The sequence below is a fragment of the Daktulosphaira vitifoliae genome, unplaced genomic scaffold (assembly GCF_025091365.1).
Source record: "Daktulosphaira vitifoliae isolate Bord-2020 unplaced genomic scaffold, ASM2509136v1 Scaffold_5, whole genome shotgun sequence".
NCBI lineage: Eukaryota > Metazoa > Arthropoda > Insecta > Hemiptera > Phylloxeridae > Daktulosphaira > Daktulosphaira vitifoliae.
In genome coordinates, this window is record NW_026099576.1 from 7,930,446 (window position 1) to 7,953,677 (window position 23,232).

A 23,232-nucleotide genomic window follows, 5' to 3' on the forward strand; every position below is an offset into this window, starting at 1 on the left:
TTCGTTGCGGCCAATTAGTTTGATTTTTATATATTTGTAACCTTTCAAAATGATTAAAAAAAAAAGTAGAGTAAAAATATAAACGTAAAAGTATAAACGCTTGTGCAAAAAAGCCAAGTGTGTAGTAAGTAAGGCGAAGTTGAAGAGGTATGATGAGTTGTATTATAGGCTAGGAAAAAATGAAGACGAAATAGAAATCTATAGACTTGAAAAAGTAAGAGAGAAAAGGTCTAACGTTTATCATTATATAAGGTATTCGGGTGAATGCTTAAGGCGGTCATACTGATAGTTGTATCAGCTGATGATAACATTCCACTCATCGGACGCTTAACCGTTACGGTTTGTATTATTATTCTCTCGCTATACGTCGTCTTACGACCATTCGTTTATATTGTTTTTTTTTTGTTCTTTCGTTGTTCTCACAGTCCTCGAGCACCGTCAAAGTTAACCTTACTTTACAAACATTTTTATATTGTAAAGTTGAATTTTGTTTAAGTTTTTTTGTTTGTATATTGAAACGGCAGTGCACCTTTAGCTACAACATTTAGCTTGTACTTATATTAATTTGGTAATAGTTTTTAACAATTTAACGTAATATTGTTTACTTACACCTCGTGGTTTGCACATTAGCTTAAAGTGACCTATAGCGTCCAATTGTCATTTCGCATTTTAACTTGGAATAACTTAATTTTCTGTTTGTTTGTAAGAACAAATTTACTTATTAGACCATTCTTCTTAATTTGTAAAATTTGCAAACCACTTGGTCCATTTGTTCAGTTTGGATAAAATTTACATTTTTATCCAATCTAATATTGCATTTTGTCTCTTTTAATAGGTCAATATTTATTTTATAATAGTGTTGGGGCTTTTGAACTTAATATTTGCTCATTGTTGTCGCACATGATTGTACAATCAATCATGTTGTTTTTTTTACACAGCAAATCTAGTTCATAAGTCCATTTGATTGCACAATACTTAAATAATTGAGCTCATCGCCTCAATATTGTAGTTGAGTGTTATATTGTTCAGTTAATTATTTTCTTATTCATTTATTGTTACACTTTAATTTAATCGACCACTTGGTCACTGTGAGGTTAAGATAAATTCTTTTCTCCTTCTTTTTGAACTTGAAGTTATTATCCAGTTGTTATCGCCTCATAATTAGTTTATAATATTTTACTTTTTTTTTTTTAAGTAATTTTCTGGAACAATTGTACTTCATTACTCTCTAAACACTTGTTAACTTTATTCAACCTTTGTACACTTTTTGCACAAACTATAATAGTTATTCTATTCAATTGTTTTTCATTGCATGTGTACAAATATAATTCAGCATGTGTTTATAATAATTAGTTTTTTGCTCTTAGAAATAAATTGACTTTGTTATTTTTATATCATCTTTTTACTTAACATCAACCAAAATCTCTATCATACAGTCCACTCTTACAGACAATATTTCATAAGGTAACTAATTAAACATCTGTTGAAGGTACTAACGTTATTCAGTCGATCACAATGTATAAGTTTTTTTATCTGTACTTGTATGGTACTTTGAACTAATTATTTTGTTTTTAGCTTATTTGTTTCTAGTCCTCCTTCTCCTTTCACTACCTATAAACTCCTCTTCAAACAAAATCATATACAAAAAATTTTAGAATCAACTGGTCGACCGGCTTTTCTCTTGTCGCCTATGTTTGGTTAGGTTCTTTAACACTATTTGATCCTTACATAAGGTGTATAACATGTATTGATAATAAGGTACTTTCAAGTGATGATGATATGAAAAAAAGGTGAAAGAGTATTTTGAAAAATTACGGAATTAGGAGTATTTAAGAGAGACATTAGAGGATATCTTGTGGAATGAGGGACTGGTAGATTTAATTAGTGAGAAAGAGAGCATAACCTTCCTATTTTCCTCATTATCATAAGTCGAAAGTAGTCCTTTCTTTAATGTTGTGCCGAATGATCTATACATAACTTATTGGACAGCTCAAAGACAAAAGTAGTGGGTAAGGGGAGGGGTGGTCTTATGATGGTGGGGGTAAGGTCATAATGGCGGTGGTTTAAACTATAGTGCGCATGTACACTGTAACTCATTGCCATAGGTGGGGGAGGTGGTCATTCAAAATTGCTGTTCTCCTCCTACGATGCCTTCTACTGGAGGATAAGGAAAACTATTCTATATTCTAGTCGGGGGGTAATATACATTACATTTATAGAGTACGACTTTGACATAGGGAAACACGAGATAGGTGAAATGAAGAGATCAGTGACAATAGATGAGGACGTTTAAACCACCGCCATTATGACCTTCTAAGACTTAATTAATTTCAGAATAGTGTGTAATCGGTTTATTTACACCCGCGCGTTGCATACTCATAGTTAATTTTTAGGGTCGTTTGTGCTGATCAGGCACTAGTATAGTTGTTAATTGTTAATGTTGGTGAAGGACGAATAACTGACCGTAACACAGTAACCTGAAGATGCCTTATCGCCGAAACTAACTGCTACTATTTATTCAGCTTAGATTTTTACAACAAATACTGATATTTTGTGTGTGTAGCCAATGAATATTTTGAGGTTATACTCACCGAGGAAGACGCGTACTCGGGATGAGTTAGCAGCTTTACTCTATCGCATATCGACAGTCTTATGCTTAGTGTAAACAAGTATACTCCCTCGCTGGTTCATCATAAATTCCAGTCCCGCCAGAAATTTAAATTATTGATAAAGCTATAAATCAATTTTATTGCACATTTATTATAATGATCGATGTAAATAACATTATTATATCGATTATTAAAAATTTTTTATTATAAAACGAGTGAAAAAGCCTTTTTTTGCATTTTTCATCATTTTTAAATTTAGCAATTTTTTTTATTGTTTAACTTCAAAGTTTAAAATTCAGAACATTTTTAGCTTAAATTAAAAACTATTTATCTTGACGGAACAATCTATACATTTCAAAAATTTTAAAATAATATAATGAGATTATAATAGAACAAAATGTAATAAACATTTCTTTTAATCCATAATTATGATTTTATTCTGATATTATTTGTCTGATGCCAACCTTGGGATCTCCCTCTAAATTTCGCAATAAAGTCATCTAAATATAGCACATTATAAAATAATTTGTTAATTTTTTTTTGTAGATTTGTTTTATTGAATCAAAAAATATCTTATAAAAAAATAATGAATACAATTATTTCCATGGCAAAAGTTACGTGAATTAGCTTATTACATTACATTTTTGACTGTTAACTAAATTTCTTATTTATTATTGTTAAGTTATTTAAATAATTATGTTACATTATATTGTTTTTGTACGCTTTATACTGTGTATGATCCTTATATCACCTTATATGAAGTGAATAAATTGTAAAAACTAATCATAAAGTAAATAATCAACTAGATATTTAGGACTGTAATATGACTGGTTTCCATTATTAAAAACTTTATTGTTATGATTATTCATCTCATAATTTTCATCACTTGAGCTATGACTATTATGTTTCTTTATATCAGTTGTATTAACATCAGAAAAATAAAGTGATCGATATATGTCTTCATGATTTCCTAATTGATCTAAAAACATAATTATCAATTATAATTTTTATATCAAATATTCATATATTTTTTATTATGTTAATGATAATTTACAATAACAGTACTAAGGGGCTAAATAGGCTATGGAACTTTTATTGGTGAGTTATTAATACTATTAACAGTAAGAGGACGTAGTAAATAAAAAAACCTCTTTATTCATTTTTATTCATTCATCTTTATTTATTCTTTGTTCCCTTTCAAATATTCAAAAGAAATTTATTCTGATTGTTGTTTTAATACTAAAAAACTACAGAAGAAGGAGAAGAGTGTTAAGCATGCGAAAATGATGATGAGTCTACTTAGATATTCACATACGTGAAGTTGTTCAGTAGTTACCGTGCTCGTCTGACACACTGGATTGGTTGTGGGTTTCGAGAGACCATTGTTCTAAGAAGGGAATAAGGGTATACCTGGGTATGAGATGTAAACGAAGTGCAAGACACAAATACTCTGATAATATGGAGGACAAAAGTAAACAAGTGTACAGGGTGTCAATAAAAATGAACAATGAATTGACTTTATACAGTAAGCTAAATGCAAAAAACGAGTACTGAGACTGATCCTAAATCCAACCCAACCTAGGCGGCGATAATATATGAGGCTCGTGTCTTATAGACCAAACATGATAAATACCAATCCAAAGTCAACTACAAAAAGGTGCTTTTCAGGGTCAGCTCTGACGATAACCTCGACAAATATCGTGATTAGTGACAAGGAAATACTCTTTAAAAGTATATCTAAAGAAACACAATGTGATTTTACATGTATCCAGGAAACACATAGTGCAAACCAAAAATCTCTGGGATGAAATTGGTAGCTGAAATACCACATGATAAACATGGAAGTGTTATTCGCAGTATTCTACGCTGTGGATTACTGCGTTGTACGCGATATTTTTGAAGAGGAAACTGTTCTTTGCGGGAGATCAATTGTTATAGGTCTGATCCGGTCGCTAAAATACGACCGAATTATTCGGTCAACGTATAGAGACACCCAAAACTTGTCCAGATTTCCAACTATGTGAGATATTCTCATGTTGTTGAACCCGTTACGAATGTCCATGCTCACCACCACTCCGAAACCCAACTCGTTATCGATCTTGAGAACCAAATCAGTGAAGAGGATTTAACCTGGCAGGTTAATTTTTCCACTACCAAATCATCAGCGTATCCACCGATCTGTCAAACACGTCCGCTTCCAGCTGCCTGGATGTCGGCGGGCCGCAAATTTTCCGCATTACGACCTACTATGATTCCTCCCATGATTTCTCCAAAGAATTTTTCAGTTCGGCTCAACATTTGACTTTGCTTCGCCTGGTGGCTTCAGCTACTAAAGGCATCCTTCGGAACCTGCTTAAGATCACCAAGGTCTCAAGTTGTGCTTAACTAGTAGTTATTAGCTCATTAATAAATTAAATGGAATTATAACCATTAATTATACATTTTTTGATTTACGTATAATTAATAAATGTCAGAATTATCTAAATATATTATATAATGATGAAACGTCAAAAGAAACATATTAAATATTTATGATGATATATTTATCCGATATTCTCTGCTATACCTTTTTATTTACTCAAATGTAAATAAAACTCACATAATTCAAAAATTTATAAATTCTTTTTGATCAACGTGAAGTATTTTCAATATCTGATAATACTATATTTAGACAACTTACTATTCAAATTTTATTCTAAAATTCTGCAAAACAATAAGCCGATACTAAAAACTTTATATAAATAAAACGTGTAATATAATATATTATATTTTTTTTCTCAAAATTTCACTATTATTTAATAAAATGTAGGCAAAAAATATCACATACACTTTTTTACTAACATAAAATTTTAATGGGAGAAAACCCATCATTATTCCAATGATTATCAGGTACGAGTAGATTTAACTATAATATTTAATAATAACCAAAATATGTATCATCCGATTATATACCTTGTTTATCATGTTATACATTATCTGATAATTATTTCAAGGTAATTAAAATACTAAAATTTAAATCAAAAACCTATTTTCACATCAAGTTTTACTATTAAAATTTTTCGTTGCACATTTTATTATTTTTAAATCTAAAATAGAAACTAAAATTGAAAAAAATTATATCTTATATCCAACAACAATTTCTAACGTTCAAAAATATCTTAGTTATTAGCGTTGTTTTTAAGGTATTTTTTTAAGCATAATATTCATAAAACCTATTATTAATATTAGGGAAATGAAACAACTATTAAGTATATAAAAAACGCTTCAATAGTACATTCATGTAAAATTACATTAACTTACCAATAGGAATATTATTTTTTATTGTATATGTAGTTAATTGCCAATTAAAAAATGATTTATGAGAAATCTTTTTTGCTATTTCAAAACAATACTGATATTTTTTCAATTCTGATACAAACAATACAATTTCATTAACTTTCTTTTCAGTAATATCATAAAAGCTAACAATATTCCATTCTATGATAAATGTTTCAGGTAATATATATTTCATATATTGATAAATATTTGTTGAAATTGTTTCTATTTCACTGCTTAAGAACAAATCATTACGTTCTTTGAAGGATGAAATAACTTTATAAGATAAGTTAAAAATACGCTCAATGGTAGTTGCACATTGTTCTATAAATAAATTCATATCCATAAAGGATTTCATATTTTCAACAATATTTTGACCCAAATCAATGATTTTATATTTCATATCGTTTTTTAATTTCTCATTTTTAAATTCACAATTGGTAAGGAATTTTCTAACTAATGAAAAATAAATACGTACGACTAACATGATTGGACGAACTGTTGCTGCATTTACCAAATTTATAAATGTTTGTACATTTTCCAAGTTAAAATCGAACTTGACGAAGCGAAACACATCAAATAACTTAATTTGATAATTATTAGAACTATTTAATAACAACGGGGCATATCGAACCATGTCTAAAACATCGTCTTGTTGATTATCACCTTTGTATCTAACATATTGTTTTGCTTGAGAACCTGATGCAAGATCTCGTTCCAAAAAACAAGGCCGATTTTCCATCAAATCGTAAAACAAAACATTTTTAGGATTGTAAATATTGTATGATTTTTTTTCAAAAGCCAATGCTAAATGTTTTATTATGTCACAACAATTTTTTAAAATTTCATTATTTTCCAACACAAACATTTCTCTTAAAGTCAAATATTCTTTCATAATTTTAATTATTTTATTATTTAGTTTTTCGATTTCATTACGTAAGACTTCCAGGCTGTGTTTTATTGGCTCTTGGAAATTAGTTAGATATATGAAATCATTTTTAACTGAAATATTAAAACACTTTCCATTTAAAAAATATTCCAATCTTTCTACAATTGAACGATGTAGAATTTTGTAGCCTTCAAGCAAATTCTGTGATCTTTCAGATCTACTGAACTCGCCATTTTCATTTTTAGCAATTATATTAATTGATCCCGAAACGTTGTTCAAGTATAAATTTACAGTCATTAAATCAGCTGCGATATACTCTTCGTCCATTTCTCGTAATGAATCTAACATTATCATAACAATTTCGCCATGAGATTTTACTGCTGTTCCATAATCTTTTAATTCAGATTCTGGTATGTTATTTTCAAAGTTATATAAATATTTCTCACTGTACTTGAAATAATTAAACAAATGTTTAGAGAAATTACAATGTAACTCTAAAGGGTCTAAGGAAATTGAATATTTTTTGTAAATAATAACACATACGAAAAGTTTAATTATGATCATTTTGACGTATACTAACAATTAGGCAATACTAACGAGTTTTAACGAATATTTAACTTAAGTAATATTAAAAAAAATATTACTTGATTTATAATTATGCTAAAAATAATACTAAATATAGCACAATGATATATTTACTTACAACAGAAAATAGTCATGACTCTATATATAATTATATTTACTTTACTGTAATCATTTTGACGTGAACTACATGAATAAAAAATTCAAAATGTTTTAGATAAAACACTTTAAAAAATAACACTTTAGTATACTAAAAATAGTGTTAAATACATTATAATAATTTATTAACTTAAATGAACTTTTTTATGCATTAAAATGTATTAATTTCGAATTATCAAAATTGTTATTTTCGTGTCTCAACTCAAGTTTATTTTTTTAATTGTAATAACTTTTGAAGTTATTGTTGTGAAAAAATTTTCACCAATAAGTCATTTTTCTGTTTAGATGATTTTCTTTTTTACAGAATAGTTAAATATGTATGTTACAATTTAAAAAAATATATTTTTTTTTTAATTGACAACTTGACAATTTTATAATGTATAAAGGAAGACATAAAAAAGTTATTAATAACTAATAAATAATAAATGTACTTTGGGATGAGCGGGAATTTTTCCAAAAAAAATATTTTAATCGTACGCTCGAAAATATTTTATTAATTACAAATAATTTATATTTATATAATAATAACAACAACAAAATTGTAATAGGTCTTCTAGCGTACCGACTGGCATGTAAACTATGGACTGTAACATATAACCTATATGCTTTGCTAATATTCAACAAGATTATAAGTAACCAAGAATAAATTATGATATCTATATAATTTAACAAAAAAATGTAGAGTATAAAACAGAGTTAGGTCAATAAAAAATTTAATTCAATAATAGGACGGAAATGTAAATAAGTAAAACATGTGTTTGATGTTATATTAATAAGTATAAAATTAATAAAAAAAATTAACAGAATATTATTTATAAATAGATTGTCTACACACTAACAATTTAACTAATGTTTAAATAAAATAAAATAAATATTTTATACAATTACACTCTAAAAATTATATTAAAAAAAAGAACATTAATAAAATGAGTTTTTATTTTATAAATTATAAAAAATTGTATTTACTTATCTTTGCTGTCTATCCGTATACAAATAGATGTTTCCCATTCTGAAATTGTTATCAGGTTGTTCGAAAATTCACAGAACTCACAAACAAAACATAATTTTATAGCTAAATTTGACTTTATCGTGAACATAGTATCCTTCTAGAATAATACATTCACTCCAACGCCGTTCTAAACTTCTATGCCTTTCGAATATAACGATTTATCTTTGCCTTTAAAATACGCTTCAGTTTCGACGATGATTAAGATATACCTTCTCACAGAGGAAACTACAGTGATGTGGTCCTTGATATTCATTAAAGTAAATAAATTTTGATGAGATAAAAATCAAACGAATATTAAATTTTTTTTAAACTCAAAATGAATTAAGCGAAAAATGCAAATTTCTTTTTTTCAAAAAGTCAACGCAGCCTTAAGTAACAAAATAACATAAAGATAAAAAGTAATTTTTTACACGAAAATTACAATTTTTGTTCCACTTCGTACAATGAAGGTTACCGAGAAAATTTTTTTTTTTTAACTAATAGTTCGTAAAACAAGCTTTAATATATCATACATTTAAAAGACATTTCCGTAACATTTTCAAAAGTTAGGTTGTAAAATTTCTACTTTTTACTCAAATATTTAAGATTTGAACCTCCTTTTATATGAAGGGAAATGGTTCGATAAGATAAAAAATTGACGAATGAAAGGAGTAAATATAAAGTATTAAAAAAAATATATTATATTGATTCATACAATTTACAAAAAGTTAAAGCATTATAAAATTAAAAATATAAAATGGAATCGAGAATTTTAAGACAAAAATACTATGTTTTTTAACTACGGCAACTATATGCACATAGAAAATAAATCTTTGGGACAATTTTTTTTTTTTTTATTCTAAAACATATTATAAGTTTTAATATTTATATGTTTAAAGGATGTATTATATCTATAAAATTGTCCAAACTTAAATTGAAAAAATGAAATTTTTGTGCAAAAGTTGCTATTTTGAATTCCTCCCTGTAGACTTACTTAAGTTAATTAAAATTGATACTAATTAGAGGAAACGGTTGTTTACTTATTAAGGAATTAGGAATATGTATATATAATACATAAGTATTATATAACTAGATATCAATAACATCCAATAGTGTAACTAAAGGGAGGCAAGAGGATGGTTTGCCTCTCATAAGTTACCTCAGTTGGCCAACAAGATATTTTTAAGCACATTGTAGAAATATTTTTAGTGTAATATTCGTTATTTATTCTCTTTAATATATTCTCCAAATATACATAAACAAATATTTAAAAAATTATTTTGTGAGCATATTATGGAAATATTTCAATAGAATATATTTTTTATTATATATATATGAGATATTGTCGCAATATTTGCTTCAAAATATTTTAAAAAGTATTTTGTAAGAATATTTTGACAATATTAATATATCGAAATTACTATACGAGATTTAACCATGTATTTATTTTGTATTGTTCACATAAACCGGACACGTTACGTAACATTAACATTACGTAAATACATGGTTAAATTTTTTTTGACGTGGCGCTGCCAATCTGTAACGTGACGTTAACGTTCCGTTTAGTGTAATTCGACCTTAATGAAGAATGCAAGTTGTTGGAAAATGAAATATTAGGACTTTGTATGTAATAAGCTTAACCTGTTTTGAGTGATGAGGCAGACCACCAGTAAAAATTAATCGAAAGTTAGGAAAGTTTATAGAAGTATAATGAAAAAATAAATTATTTATAAAAGACGAAGAAAGAAGTAGAAGGTTAGGAAATAAGAAGCCTGCAAAATTAGTTAGAACAAGAAATTAATTAATTAATGAAACGACAACTATAGAACTTGTGAATATGATAGTGGGAGAAGAAAGTGAAGAACACATTGAATCAACGATAGGAAGAAATTTGGGTATGTATCGCCAAAGTCAGTGAATGGATTTAAATTATTAAATTAAGCTTATTACGATGGCATAAGGATGAAGAAGATATTAAACAAAGAACCGTAGTTAATCTTAGCGCGAATAATAGTGTCAAAATTAATGAGTGAGAAGAGGTATAAGATCCTCATATTGTTTCAGTAATACAACGGAGGAAATTCGTCTAGCGCGATACAAAAGAAAAAAAAAGATTGTAAATGAGAAACCCATCTTAACTTAATATCTAAGTTAGGTCCTGTTTGGTAAACTTGTATTCAAAAGTTATTAACCTCAATTGTTTTAGATGTAACAAAATAAAATACTAATCAAAATACAAGTTGTAATATTTATTCTAATCAAATTTACAACAAATAAAACCAAAGGAAAAAAAATTAGTTCACTAATCAAGACAAAAACTGATATTTTCAAGAGAGGGGAGGACATCAAAAGTTAATAGAGCTTCTACTACAGACACTCAGGGTCAACCGTGGACTAATTGATAGACTTTAGGCTGAACTTGAGATGTTATAAAACGGCCGATAAGAAAGAAACGTTTATAATAAACGTATCGCCAAATATACGTTACCACGTAGGCTTTGCAACAAAGCTAAAAGAAAAAAATAATGGAAATAAACTTTATTTTATACTTTGTGAAGACATAACAAAAAAGTAGATTAACTAAAACTAAATAGATCGAAGCATATCGTTTGAAATACAAATTAAATAAAATTAAAGCAAATATAATCATATATAGAGGCACAAACATTTTCTGTTGTAAGTAAATATATCATTGTGTTATATTTAGTATTATTTTTAGTATAATTATAAATCAAGTAATATTTTTTTATATATTACTTAAGTTAAATGTTCGTTAAAACTCGTTAGTATTGCCTAATTGTTAGTATACGTCAAAATGATCATAATTAAACTTTTCGTATGTGTTATTATTTACAAAAAATATTCAATTTCCTTAGACCCTTTAGAGTTACATTGTAATTTCTCTAAACATTTGTTTAATTATTTCAAGTACAGTGAGAAATATTTATATAACTTTGAAAATAACATACCAGAATCTGAATTAAAAGATTATGGAACAGCAGTAAAATCTCATGGCGAAATTGTTATGATAATGTTAGATTCATTACGAGAAATGGACGAAGAGTATATCGCAGCTGATTTAATGACTGTAAATTTATACTTGAACAACGTTTCGGGATCAATTAATATAATTGCTAAAAATGAAAATGGCGAGTTCAGTAGATCTGAAAGATCACAGAATTTGCTTGAAGGCTACAAAATTCTACATCGTTCAATTGTAGAAAGATTGGAATATTTTTTAAATGGAAAGTGTTTTAATATTTCAGTTAAAAATGATTTCATATATCTAACTAATTTCCAAGAGCCAATAAAACACAGCCTGGAAGTCTTACGTAATGAAATCGAAAAACTAAATAATAAAATAATTAAAATTATGAAAGAATATTTGACTTTCAGAGATATGTTTGTGGGAACAGATAATAAAATATTAAAAAGATATTGTAAGATAATAAGTCATTTGGCGACAGCTTTTGAAAGAAAATTATACCATATTTACAATCCTAGTAATGTTTTATTTTATGATTTGTTGGAAAATCGGCCTTGTTTTTTGGAACGAGATCTTGCATCAGGTTCTCAAGTAAAACAATATATTAGATACAATAGTGATAATCAACAAGACGATGTTTTAGACATGGTTCGATATGCCCCGTTGTTAATAAAAGGTTCTGATAATTATGAAATTAAATTATTTGATGTGTTTCGTTTCGTCAAGTTCGATTTTAACTTGGAAAATGTACAAACATTTATAAATTTGGTAAATTCAGCAACAGTTCGTCCAATTATGTTGATCGTACGTTTTTATTTTTCATTAGTTAGAAAATTCCTTTATCTTCCTAAATTTCGAAATATAAAATTAAAAAACGATATGAAATATAAAATCATTGATTTGGGTCAAAATATTGTTGAAAATATGAAATCTTTTATGGATTTGAATTTATTTGAAGAAGAATATAGAACTAAAATTGAGTATGGGTTTAATAAGATGTACGCACTTATTTCATCATTTAAAGATCATAACGATTTGTTTGCAAGTAGAGAAACGCAATCAATTTCAAAATATCATTATTCATTTTTAAGAAATAATTTTTTAAAATCTTATTTTAGTAAATTACAGAAAGCAAATGTAACCGAAGATAATATTAATGAAATTCACGACTTTGCTGTACAGGAAGTGAATAAAATTACTTTATTTGTATCAGAATTAAAAAAATATCAGTATTGTTTTGAAATAGCAAAAAAATTTCCTCAAAAATCATACGTAGGATGGCGATTAACTAGAAAAAATATAAAACATAATATTCCTTTCGGTAAGTTGTTTTGATTTTACCAAATCTACTAATTGGGAGCTTTTATTTTACGCTTCATTGTTGTTTGATTATAAATTTTATATTATATATTATATAATATCTTCCATTGGAAATATAGTGAGATATAAGTAAAAATGTAATAATGACCATTTTAGTGAATTTTATTTGATTTAAAAAGGCGACTAAATGTGTGCATAAAAAATGTTTAATATTTGAACTCTATGTGAAAATTGTCTTTTGATTTATTTTTCATAAAATCAACGTTCATATCAAATTTAATCAGCTTTTAAAATTGTGTTGGTATTTGATTTAAAATATTAAATTAAATTAAATTATCTTAATTAATAATTTAATACCAATTTAACAACATTAACTTGTAACGAGTTTACGTCAGTTACACTAGTTAACGTCAAATTATATTACAATAACATAGACTATTAATATATCTTTCTTTGTCTAATAAATTAACTATTAGGTGCATAATAAACAACAAACTCGATATAGATGCTCAGTGTCGTATGATTTATTAAGAATAATTATCGTGGTTGTGATAAGCAAAGTCAATGAATTTAATGAAAATCTAATTCACTTAAAAGAACAATAAAAAAGAACGGTAGTACAGTGGGGTCGAGGCACAGTGTGACAGTATGGACGATGCATAGATGGGACAAGTATAGATGATATCTGACATTGATTAAAATCACTATCATAAGAAACGCTTCAATGCAAATCTGTAGATAGTGTTTCCTTTAGAGATATTGGTGAAATATTTTAAAAGCAGCATCAACTCTTATTTCTTTAATTATATCCTAATTAGTAGTTCTTTGATTTTAAAATATAATATATGAATAAATACTAATTATAGTTTTTAAATTCAGTATGAAATTGTGAGGCCAGCTATGATGTATGGATCATAGTGTTGGGTGGTTGATAAGAAAGTAGAGCAGAGAATAAGTGTAGCAGAGATGAGAATGCTTAGTTGGATGAGTGGAGTGACTAGAGAAGATAGGATAAGGAACGAGCATATAAGAGGAAGTATAGGTGTTGCGTCAATCGTGGATAAGATGACAGAAAATAGACTTAGATTGTTTAGTCATGGTATGAGGAAAGAAGAATCGAAAGCTGTAAGAACAGTTATAGAAATGAATGTTGAAGGAAGAAGAGATAGAGGAAGACCAAAAAAGAGATGGAGGGATGCTATTGAATGCGATTTGAGGACAGCTGATGTGAGCGTAGAAGATGTGGGAGATCGTGTCAAGTGGAAGCTTAAGATAAGGGTGGCCGACCCCAAGTAGTTGGGTTTAAGGCAAAGAAAAAGAAAATTCAGGTGGCATTTGACATAATATGATTGTTGTTTGGGAATGTACAATTTAGCGTTTAGTTGGGTTTAAACAATATAGCATCAAATCAATTACCTACTCTATCGCTTGTATATTAATATACACTACACTTTAATGATACAATAAATAAATAAACTCACACATACACACATATGCATTTATAACATTGTGTCTAANCTCACACATACACACGTATGCATTTATAAAATTGTGTCTAATGTATAACATGATAAAAAGCAACCGTAATATGAAAATAATGGAATATAAATTTTAGTACTCACATTAAATGTAATGTAACTCGAATAATGTTTGTTTAAATGAAAAAATATAAGATAATTTTTTGTTTATAATTTTCTTTTAAACAACTTTTGTACGAAACTTTTTTTGTAAGTTAAATATTTTTTGAGAAAATTAAATAAGCTCATATTTTTGAACTTTTGCGAGGCTGTAAAAAAAAAGCTCAATTCCAATCTTGAGGACTATTAGTATGTCATTATACATATTTTAATTCAACTTTTAAAAAAACAAAATTTTTTCCGCAATTTTTCCTTTGTTGACTGGCCTAGATGTCAATTTTAAACTTGTAATTGAGCTAAAAGTTATGGTAATATATTCAATTTATTTTACTATAAACTTTCATAAATCTTTATCAAAAATTTTTCATCAACTTTAAAGAACCAAAAAAATAGGTTAAAATTGAAAATTTGGACTGATTATTTTTAACATATTAAAAATCAAATCAGTAATAATTTGAAAACAAATTTTTTTTTCTTTTAATTATTATTTTATATATATAATTAGTAATAATATAAAAAATTAGAAGTGATAGAAATAGTCTACTTGCAGATTTGAAAACAACGCGAAAATTTGATTTAGAAAAGTATATTTTTGCTTCTGATGAAAGTTCCTTGTAGTCCAGTGCATTTTTTTATAGTAACAAACAGTTTTTATTGAAAATTATTGTATCAAGCCCTTTAAATTTTTATACACGTAAAAGTAAAGCAAAATATAACTTCTTTATTATTTTTATAATTTCTCCGTTTAAATTACAATATTAAATATCAATTTCATACTAAATTTAATAAGTATAATTAGTATTATATTTTAAAATCAAAGAACTACTAATCAGGATATAATTAAAGAAATAAGAGTTGATGTTGCTGTTGGAACAATCCACCAATTTCCTACTTTAAAAAAAAAAAAATTTGGTTGGGAATTTTTTTTGCTATTCGCCAAAATTACTCCTTCGTTGACTAGAATGAATCATTAAATAGAAAATTTTATGAGAATTAAAACAATGTTATTTTTAAGATTAATATGCAGTCAGANATGAGAATTAAAACAATGTTATTTTTAAGATTAATCTGCAGTCAGGAAATTTTATAATTACTATTTACAGTATATTTATCAGAAAAACTTATTATTTTTTTGCATTTTCATCGTAATAGAGCACTTAAATAGAAATCATAGTAATCATTTCTAAGTAATTTTAGGTATTTAAAAAGATTCTACTATTAAAATATCCAGAACTGAATTAATTTTAATGATTTACTTTAACTAAAAAAAAAAAATTATTAATTTGAATCCCTCTTTGTGGGCAGGTAAAGGGTTAGATTTATAAAAAAAANATTTGAATCCCTCTTGTGGGTAGGTAAAGGGTTAGATTTATAAAAAAAACCAAATGATAGATAAAGACATGCATATAAATAAAAAAAATATACTGATTTGGCCATTTTTGATAAAGTTATAACAGTTAACAAAGTTATAAGTTTTATACATTGTACTACAAGGAACTTCCATCAGAAACAAAAATATACTATTCTAAATCAACTTTTCGCGATGTTTTAAAATGTGCAATTAGACTTTTTCTATAACTTCTAAGTTTTAATATTATTAAAAAATAGTTTTTACATATAAAAAAAAATAATTAAGAACAAAAAAAATTGTTTTAAATTAATACTGATTTGATATAATATTTAATATTAATTTGATTATTAATAAGTTAAAAATAAGGAAAATGACATATTTAACCTATTTTGTTAATCGTTTAAAGTTGATTGTTGTAAATGTTTATAATAAAAAAAAAAATTATTTTACCATATTTTTTAGCTCAATTAGTAAGTTTGACATTGACATCATTAAATAGAAAATTTTATGACAATTAAAAAAATTGTATCGTTAAGATCAATATGCAGTCAGAAAGTTTTATAATTACTATTTATTGTAAATTTATCAGAAAAGCTCAATATTTTTTTGCATTTTTATGGTAATAGATAACTTAAATAGAAGTAATAGTAATAATTTCCTAGGAACTTTTNTCTTATAAAAAAATAATAATATTGATCCATACATTTTTCCAAAAGTTATATAAAATATAAATTAAATAATATAAAATATAAAATCGAGATTTTTTTCACGGAAATCGTACGNATATAAAATATAAAATCGAGAATTTTTTCACGGAAATCGTACGTTATTCTTTAAATTTGATGTCCGTTTTCACCACGAAGACAAGTCCAGAGGTCAAATTTTTTTTTTCAAATTAAAGTGTACTACATAAGCTTTAATTTAAGATATATATAAAAGTGTCAGACCTTCCGGAACATTTTCAAAAGTTAAGTTGAAAAAGTTAATCTTTCTATACGCATTTTAAAAGGTTTGCACCCCCCCTGTATAAAGGGAAATGGTCCGATTTTAAAAAAAAGTATGTCGAATGAAAGAAGTATATATAAAGTATTTATCATTAAAGAATAAAGTTGATTCATGCATTTTTTAAAAAGTTATAGCAACATAATGTTAAAAAATGTAAAATATAATATCAAGAATTTTTTCACAAAAATAGCATATTTTTGCATACGGTAGTCATTTTCACCATGAAGACAAGTCCAGAGGTCAAATTTTTTTTTTTCAAATTAAAGTATATTACATTAGCTTTAATTTAAGGTATATATAAAATTGTCAGTCTTTCCGGAACATTTTCAAAAGTTAAGTTGAAAAAGTTAATTTTTTGTGAAAAAGTTGTCATTTTATCTTATTTTATTTTTTAAGTTGTCATATTTATAGCATTATAAAGTTAAAAATGTAAAAAATAAAATCGAGAATTTTCACACAAAAAAAGCATTTGGTAACTATTTTCACCGCGAAGACAAAATAAAGTCCAAAATTTTTTTTTTCAGAATAATGTACATTACATTAGCTTTAATTTAAGATAATATAAAAGTGTCAGTCTTTCCGGAACATTTTCAAAAGTTAAGTTGAAAAAGTTCTACTTTCTATACGCATTTTAAAAGGTTTGCACCCCCCCTGTATAAAGGGAAATGGTCCGATTTTAAAAAAAAGTATGTCGAATGAAAGAAGTATATATAAAGTATTTATCANTGAATGAAAAAGGTATATGTAAAGTATTTATTATTAAAAAATAGAATTGATTCATGCATTTTTTAAAAAGTTATAGCATCCTAATGTTAAAAAAAGAATTTTTTCACAAAAATAGCATATTTTTGCTTACGGTAGTCATTTTCACCATGAAGACAAGTCCAGAGGTCAAATTTTTTTTTTTCAAATTAAAGTATATTACATTAGCTTTAATTTAAGATATATATAAATGTGTCAGTCTTTCCGGAACATTTTCAAACGTTATGTTGAAAAAGTTAATTTTTTGTGAAAAAGTGGTTATTTTTAATCCCCTTCTGATGGCAGGGAAAGGATCAAATTTATAAAAAAAATATATAAAATGATAGGTAAATATCTAAGGTATCTATAAAAAAAAAATTTATATTGATTCAGTCATGTTTAAAAAAGTTAGGGCAATTTTAAGTAAAAAAAAATGAAAAAATATCGTAAATTAGCGATTTTTAAATTTGTAATTTTTTGGGGGATTTTCCCCGTTTACGGGGAACGAGGAAATTTTTTTCAATTTTTGAGGGTAATGTCTTCGACTAGATACGATTTGTGATCTTTTGACATATTGTTCATCAAAATCGGTCCAGCGAGAGCTGAGATTGAGCGTTCACAGACACAAAAAAAAAATAAAAAAACACATCATAGTAAAATTAATACCTTCTCAGCTTCGCATCGAAGCTAAAAAACTAACAATAGTTACCGATTGTTCGTCAATTTTTCTCATCTTTCCTAGGTTTTTTTCCTTTTTAGTTATTTGTGCTTGATAATTGTCTTCTTCTATAGAATCACAAAAACACGCGCTCTCTTTTTTCAAAAATAGTTTACTATTTACGATTATACCGTAGCCCCCGTTATTATCTTTATAAAACATTCTACATTTTGGCCAATGTGATTTTATTTTCCCATCAGGCTTTTTTTACGTTTGTTGCCTGCTTATCTGTTTGACAGTTTCGACTAATATGAGGATCCGCAGTGCAACATTCAATGTGCTTTTTTAGATTTTGAGGGAACACGCTGTCGGCTCCAGAATCGTACTTTTCACGTACGATGATTTTTCCGATTCACCCACAACTTTGATCTCTTTTACTAACGCAAAGTTCCATTATATTCAAGTAAGTATTTTTGAACCAAACCACTGTTTGATTTAGTTGAAATTATATGATTTAATTGATTTAGACACGGTGATTTTACCATATCTATACTATACACTGTGTTGTTTGGTTTTAACACTTTTAACTACTGTTATATCCGTAGTAATTAAATTTTAAAACTTATTTATTTCTATGAGTACGGTTTAATAAATTCAGGTTTTAACTTTCGTGGTAATAAATAAGTTTAAGTTGATCAGACCAATTCCTTTTTTGTTTCGCTAGTACTTTAAAATATTTACGAGGTATCGTTTGGCTCCAAACTTATTTATTTTTGTAATGTTGGTTGAATAAATACAGTTCAGCTATTTATACATATATGCATATATACTCGATACGATAGTTTCACTAAAGAAAATAAGTTATAACTTAAAGTATAACCTTGGTGCACTCCTACTCTTACCGTAAAATATTCTGTTACTTCACCTATACTATTTATTTTGGTGGAAATACTATCATGAATATCGTATATTATTTAAACGTACTCCTTTAATACTCTTTTTCTCATTAATATCCACCTCTCTCCATACTCCATCTTACATTTACTCCATATCTATAAACACCATACTCTGCTTTTTCTTCTTTTCCCTACACTTTTTATTAGTTGTCTCACAGAAAAAACTGGCTTCATTGTTGCCTTTCCAGGCAAAACACCAAACTAGTTCTTTATTACTGATGCTTATTCTCTAATTTTTTTTTTCGATTACATTTTCCAAAATCTTCTTACTATGTCTCAAAAGCTTTATGCCTCTATAATTTTCACAGTACTGTATGTCTCCTTTATACGTAAATATCGGTACCACAATACTATTCCTCATTATTTTAGCGGTTTCTCTTTTAAAATAGTTTTATTAAAAAAATCCTTCAACCACCTTATAGCCAACACCGCTTAATATTTTCAATACTCCTACTTGTATTTCATCGGACCCTCCTACTACTTTATTCTTTGTCATTAATTTCACAACCTACTTTACGTTTTCCTCTCTAATTACATCTATCAGTCCCTCGTACCACGATATATCCGCTAATATCTCTCTTAAATACTCCATATTTAGCAATATTTCAAAATATTCTTTCCATCATTTTTTCATTTCATTATCAAATTATTATACACCTTACATTGTGAAAGTCTTTAGACTGTTTCAAGGCTATAGACTTCTTTTTCACCTTTTTTTGTTCTTAGCCTATCATACAACTCATCATACTACTTAAACTTCGCCTTACTTACTGCACACTAGACTTCTTTAAACATGCGTTTATACTCCATTCAATCTTCTCTTCTTTTGTTCCTCTTCCATATTTTTAACTGCCTTTTCATTCTCTCTATTATTTTTTGAATGTCCTCATTCCACCAGCCGGTTTCCTTGTTTTATGACATTCTACTCCCATTCTCACCAACAATCTCCTTTGCAGTATTCTTTAAACAACTAGCAAATCTATGCCACAGATAATTTATGTCTCCCTTGATATTCCACACCGTCCTATATTTCATCGTCTTTAAAAACTCTTTTTCATTTTACCCTCTGAATTTCCACTACTGGAACCTCGATTTTTCTCCTGTGTTCTTTCTATTTTTGTATATTCTCTTCCCGGTACACTACAACTCCATTGCCATCAGTCTATGTTGTGTAGTTATAGTCTCGCCTGGTATAACTTTACAATCTTTTACTCATCTTTACGCATTCTCTCTTCCACATAAAACAATCAATCTGTGATCTATTCCTCTCACTCTTATAAGTTATATAATGTTCTTCCCTCTTTCTAAAATAAGTATTAACCACTCCAAGATCATACGATACGGCAAAATTCGGGACTTTTTTCCAGTCTCATTCTTTACACTAAAATCATACCCTCCATGTACTATTTCATATCCTCTCTAACATGTCTATTCATTCAAGATTAAATAAAATATTATATATTTTAATACATTTTATTAAAATTATCAACATATTACCTTAAAATAAATAATTAAAAAAAAGCGCTAAACACTAAAAATTAACAAAAGTTTTGAAATCAAATATATATATATATATATGTGTGTGTAATCAATGTCTGGGGAGACATCTAATGTCATTTTTTTTGTTTATTACATATTCATACAAGCGTTAAAGTCATATAATATTAATAGATAGAATTAATCAGTGAAGAGAGAAGAATCTAGCCATCCATAGTAACTCAAGTCAAGTTGGGTTTTTATAATATAATAAAGGATTTATGTGTAATAAAAATATTAATTAAAATTATGTTTTTAGGACAATTAGGAAATCATGACGACATTTATAGAACAATTGATTTTCCTAGAGTTAATACGAATGATATAAAAATACATTATAGTCCTAGCCCAAGTGATGAAGATAATGAGATGGATAATGATGACAATAACAATTTTGATGTGGCAACTCAGAAATATTACAATCCTAAATATCTAGTCGATTATTTACTTATTCAGTAATTTTTCTAATTTATTTACTTTATATTAAAATTGCTTAAGACTCAATCTAAAGATTTAATCTATATAGTTAATGAGTAATAATTATAAATGGTAATATACAGTTAAAAATGTAAATTTACAGTTATTTATAAAACTATTCCGAGAAAAAAATGGTATTCTTATAATTTTATTGAACCGACACTAAATAATTTATTTTGTCACACATTGTTTAGATTATTTTAAATGAATATCAAGTTAAATGGAATAGGTTATGCAATTATAAGATTTAAACATTTTTTACGTACTACAATAGTTTATAGCATAAAATATCAAAGCATATTATATAAGATATGTACAACGGCAATAGGTCATTTAATCAACGACGTCGAACAACGACCAAATCTTGAAAATTTAATTTAAGAATGTGGTAGCAAAGATAAATGTAGTCTAACATTTTAAAATTTTTTTAAATATTAAAAATTTTACTAATATTATTAAAATTTAGGAAATTAATTTTTATAATCACATAGGAATATGTATTATGTATTTCAGTTATTAATTGTTTGCCCGCCAGTACACTCTGAATTTATATTGTTATAATGAAGTGCTTCCTATTGACATTTGTTTTCAGTAATTATCTTTGAAGACAACTTTTAGTTTGAACTATATTTTAGTAATTTTTTTAAAAATTATTTTATCCCGATCTTTTTACATGTATTTATGTATGCCCGATATTCCCCTCAGGGTAGGGGAATACCGATTATTTGCGTTAAAAGAAAATATATCTATATTTATGATTATGTTTTAAAAATCTGAGACTTTGACATAATGCAATCAATATGTTTATGCATCCATTTGTTGTAATAGCATAACATTTAGAGTCTTAGAACCAAACAGATAATGTGACCGTAGTTCCTCCAGTAACTACTAGTCTTTTATATTAATATAGAAGAGTAATTAATTGTTGAATAAAATACTTGTAAATATTTGTAATATTAAACTAAATGTATTTGGATAAATTGTAACTAAAATGCATAAAATATTTGAAGAAGTTAAATTATTGAATTGATTGTCATAAAAACATAGCACAATTTATAAATTATTTTTGTAGTTTGAATAAATATAGTATTAATTTTATTAAATTTAAATAAAATATTACATTGTTTATGCTGATATATCACTTTGTATAAGTATCGTTATTTTCATTATTATGTAACATTAGTAAAATGATATCATGAATATGTATATATATATATATATATATATATTTTATCGGTTATAGTTCTTTCAAGTATTTAAACATTTTTTTTTTTCTTAGAATAATAATACTGTTTAAGTTGTTTTAATTACGGTAATATTATGTAAACGATAACAAAAGAATTTTAATTGTATCTTTCGTCTTATTATATTTTTGTAATTCGAAAAGAATTATTATAAAAATTAGATTTTTGTGAGATTAAGAAAAATATAAAAATAACAAAAATCTACAGTTAAAATTTTACGTAATTACTTATTAAGAAAAATTAGTTATAAATTAGGAGTTATGAGTTTCTTTTTTTTTTGTAGACAATATATATAAATAATTTTGAGTTGTTAAAATAAAACCGTTTTCTCAATAAAAGTATTACATTAAAACTAAAATTTTTTTAAATATATAAATGAAAATTTTATGGTTTGGAGGTTTAAATTAAAAAATAGAATATAAATTTTATTATTAAATCGTTAATTTATTTTTATTTTTATAATATAATAATCTCGGGGGTTTCGAAGCTACTAGTTAGGCGCCACTAGTAATAACTAAAAATAAAGTTGATGGGAATGGTATTAATAAAGAAGAATGATAATAGCATCATCCGTAAAGATATGATAAATACAAGTACTTTGATTTCTAGTCATTACTTAATTAATGTAGTTAATGCGTTAAAACTACTCTTACCTAAGAACCACCGATGATGATAGAATCTCGTCTGTTGACTTATAGTTGTTCGAAGCGTTTGTTGAAATTACAGGTTTATTAATAAGAAGAGAATTATATGTGAATTATAGAAGCGTATTTATAACT

General features: G+C 26.5%; 2 protein-coding genes across 3 annotated transcripts in view; one reads left to right on the forward strand and one right to left on the reverse strand.

The window, feature by feature from the left end:
• LOC126907514 (uncharacterized) overlaps positions 1-22,279 on the forward strand; it is a 98,912-nt gene extending 76,633 nt beyond the window's left edge. The window contains exons 2-3 of one of the 2 annotated variants that reach the window (XM_050688862.1): positions 12,112-12,849; positions 20,992-22,279. In XM_050688862.1, the coding sequence (XP_050544819.1) occupies positions 12,112-12,849; positions 20,992-21,191 (938 nt within the window). In that variant the 3' untranslated portion in view covers positions 21,192-22,279. Of the gene's footprint in view, positions 1-11,319; positions 12,850-20,991 lie in introns of those variants that run through there. The other variant, XM_050688864.1, reaches the window with a different exon arrangement.
• Positions 3,128-7,418, reverse strand: LOC126907518 (uncharacterized). The gene is made up of 2 exons (XM_050688871.1): positions 5,910-7,418; positions 3,128-3,588 (listed from the first exon to the last, which is right to left on the reverse strand). Exons 1-2 carry the CDS (start codon positions 7,375-7,377, stop codon positions 3,389-3,391), a joined length of 1,668 nt encoding a protein of 555 aa, XP_050544828.1. The 5' UTR covers positions 7,378-7,418; the 3' UTR covers positions 3,128-3,388.
• Positions 22,280-23,232: the final 953 nt, after the last annotated feature.

Coding starts and splice junctions, on each gene's coding strand:
- LOC126907518 (XM_050688871.1), bottom strand. CDS start 7,377: ATGATCATAATTAAACTTTTCGTATGTGTTATTATTTACAAAAAATAT. Junction 3,589..5,909: donor AAAAAATAATATTCCTATTG/GTAAGTTAATGT, acceptor TTATGTTTTTAG/ATCAATTAGGAAATCATGAA.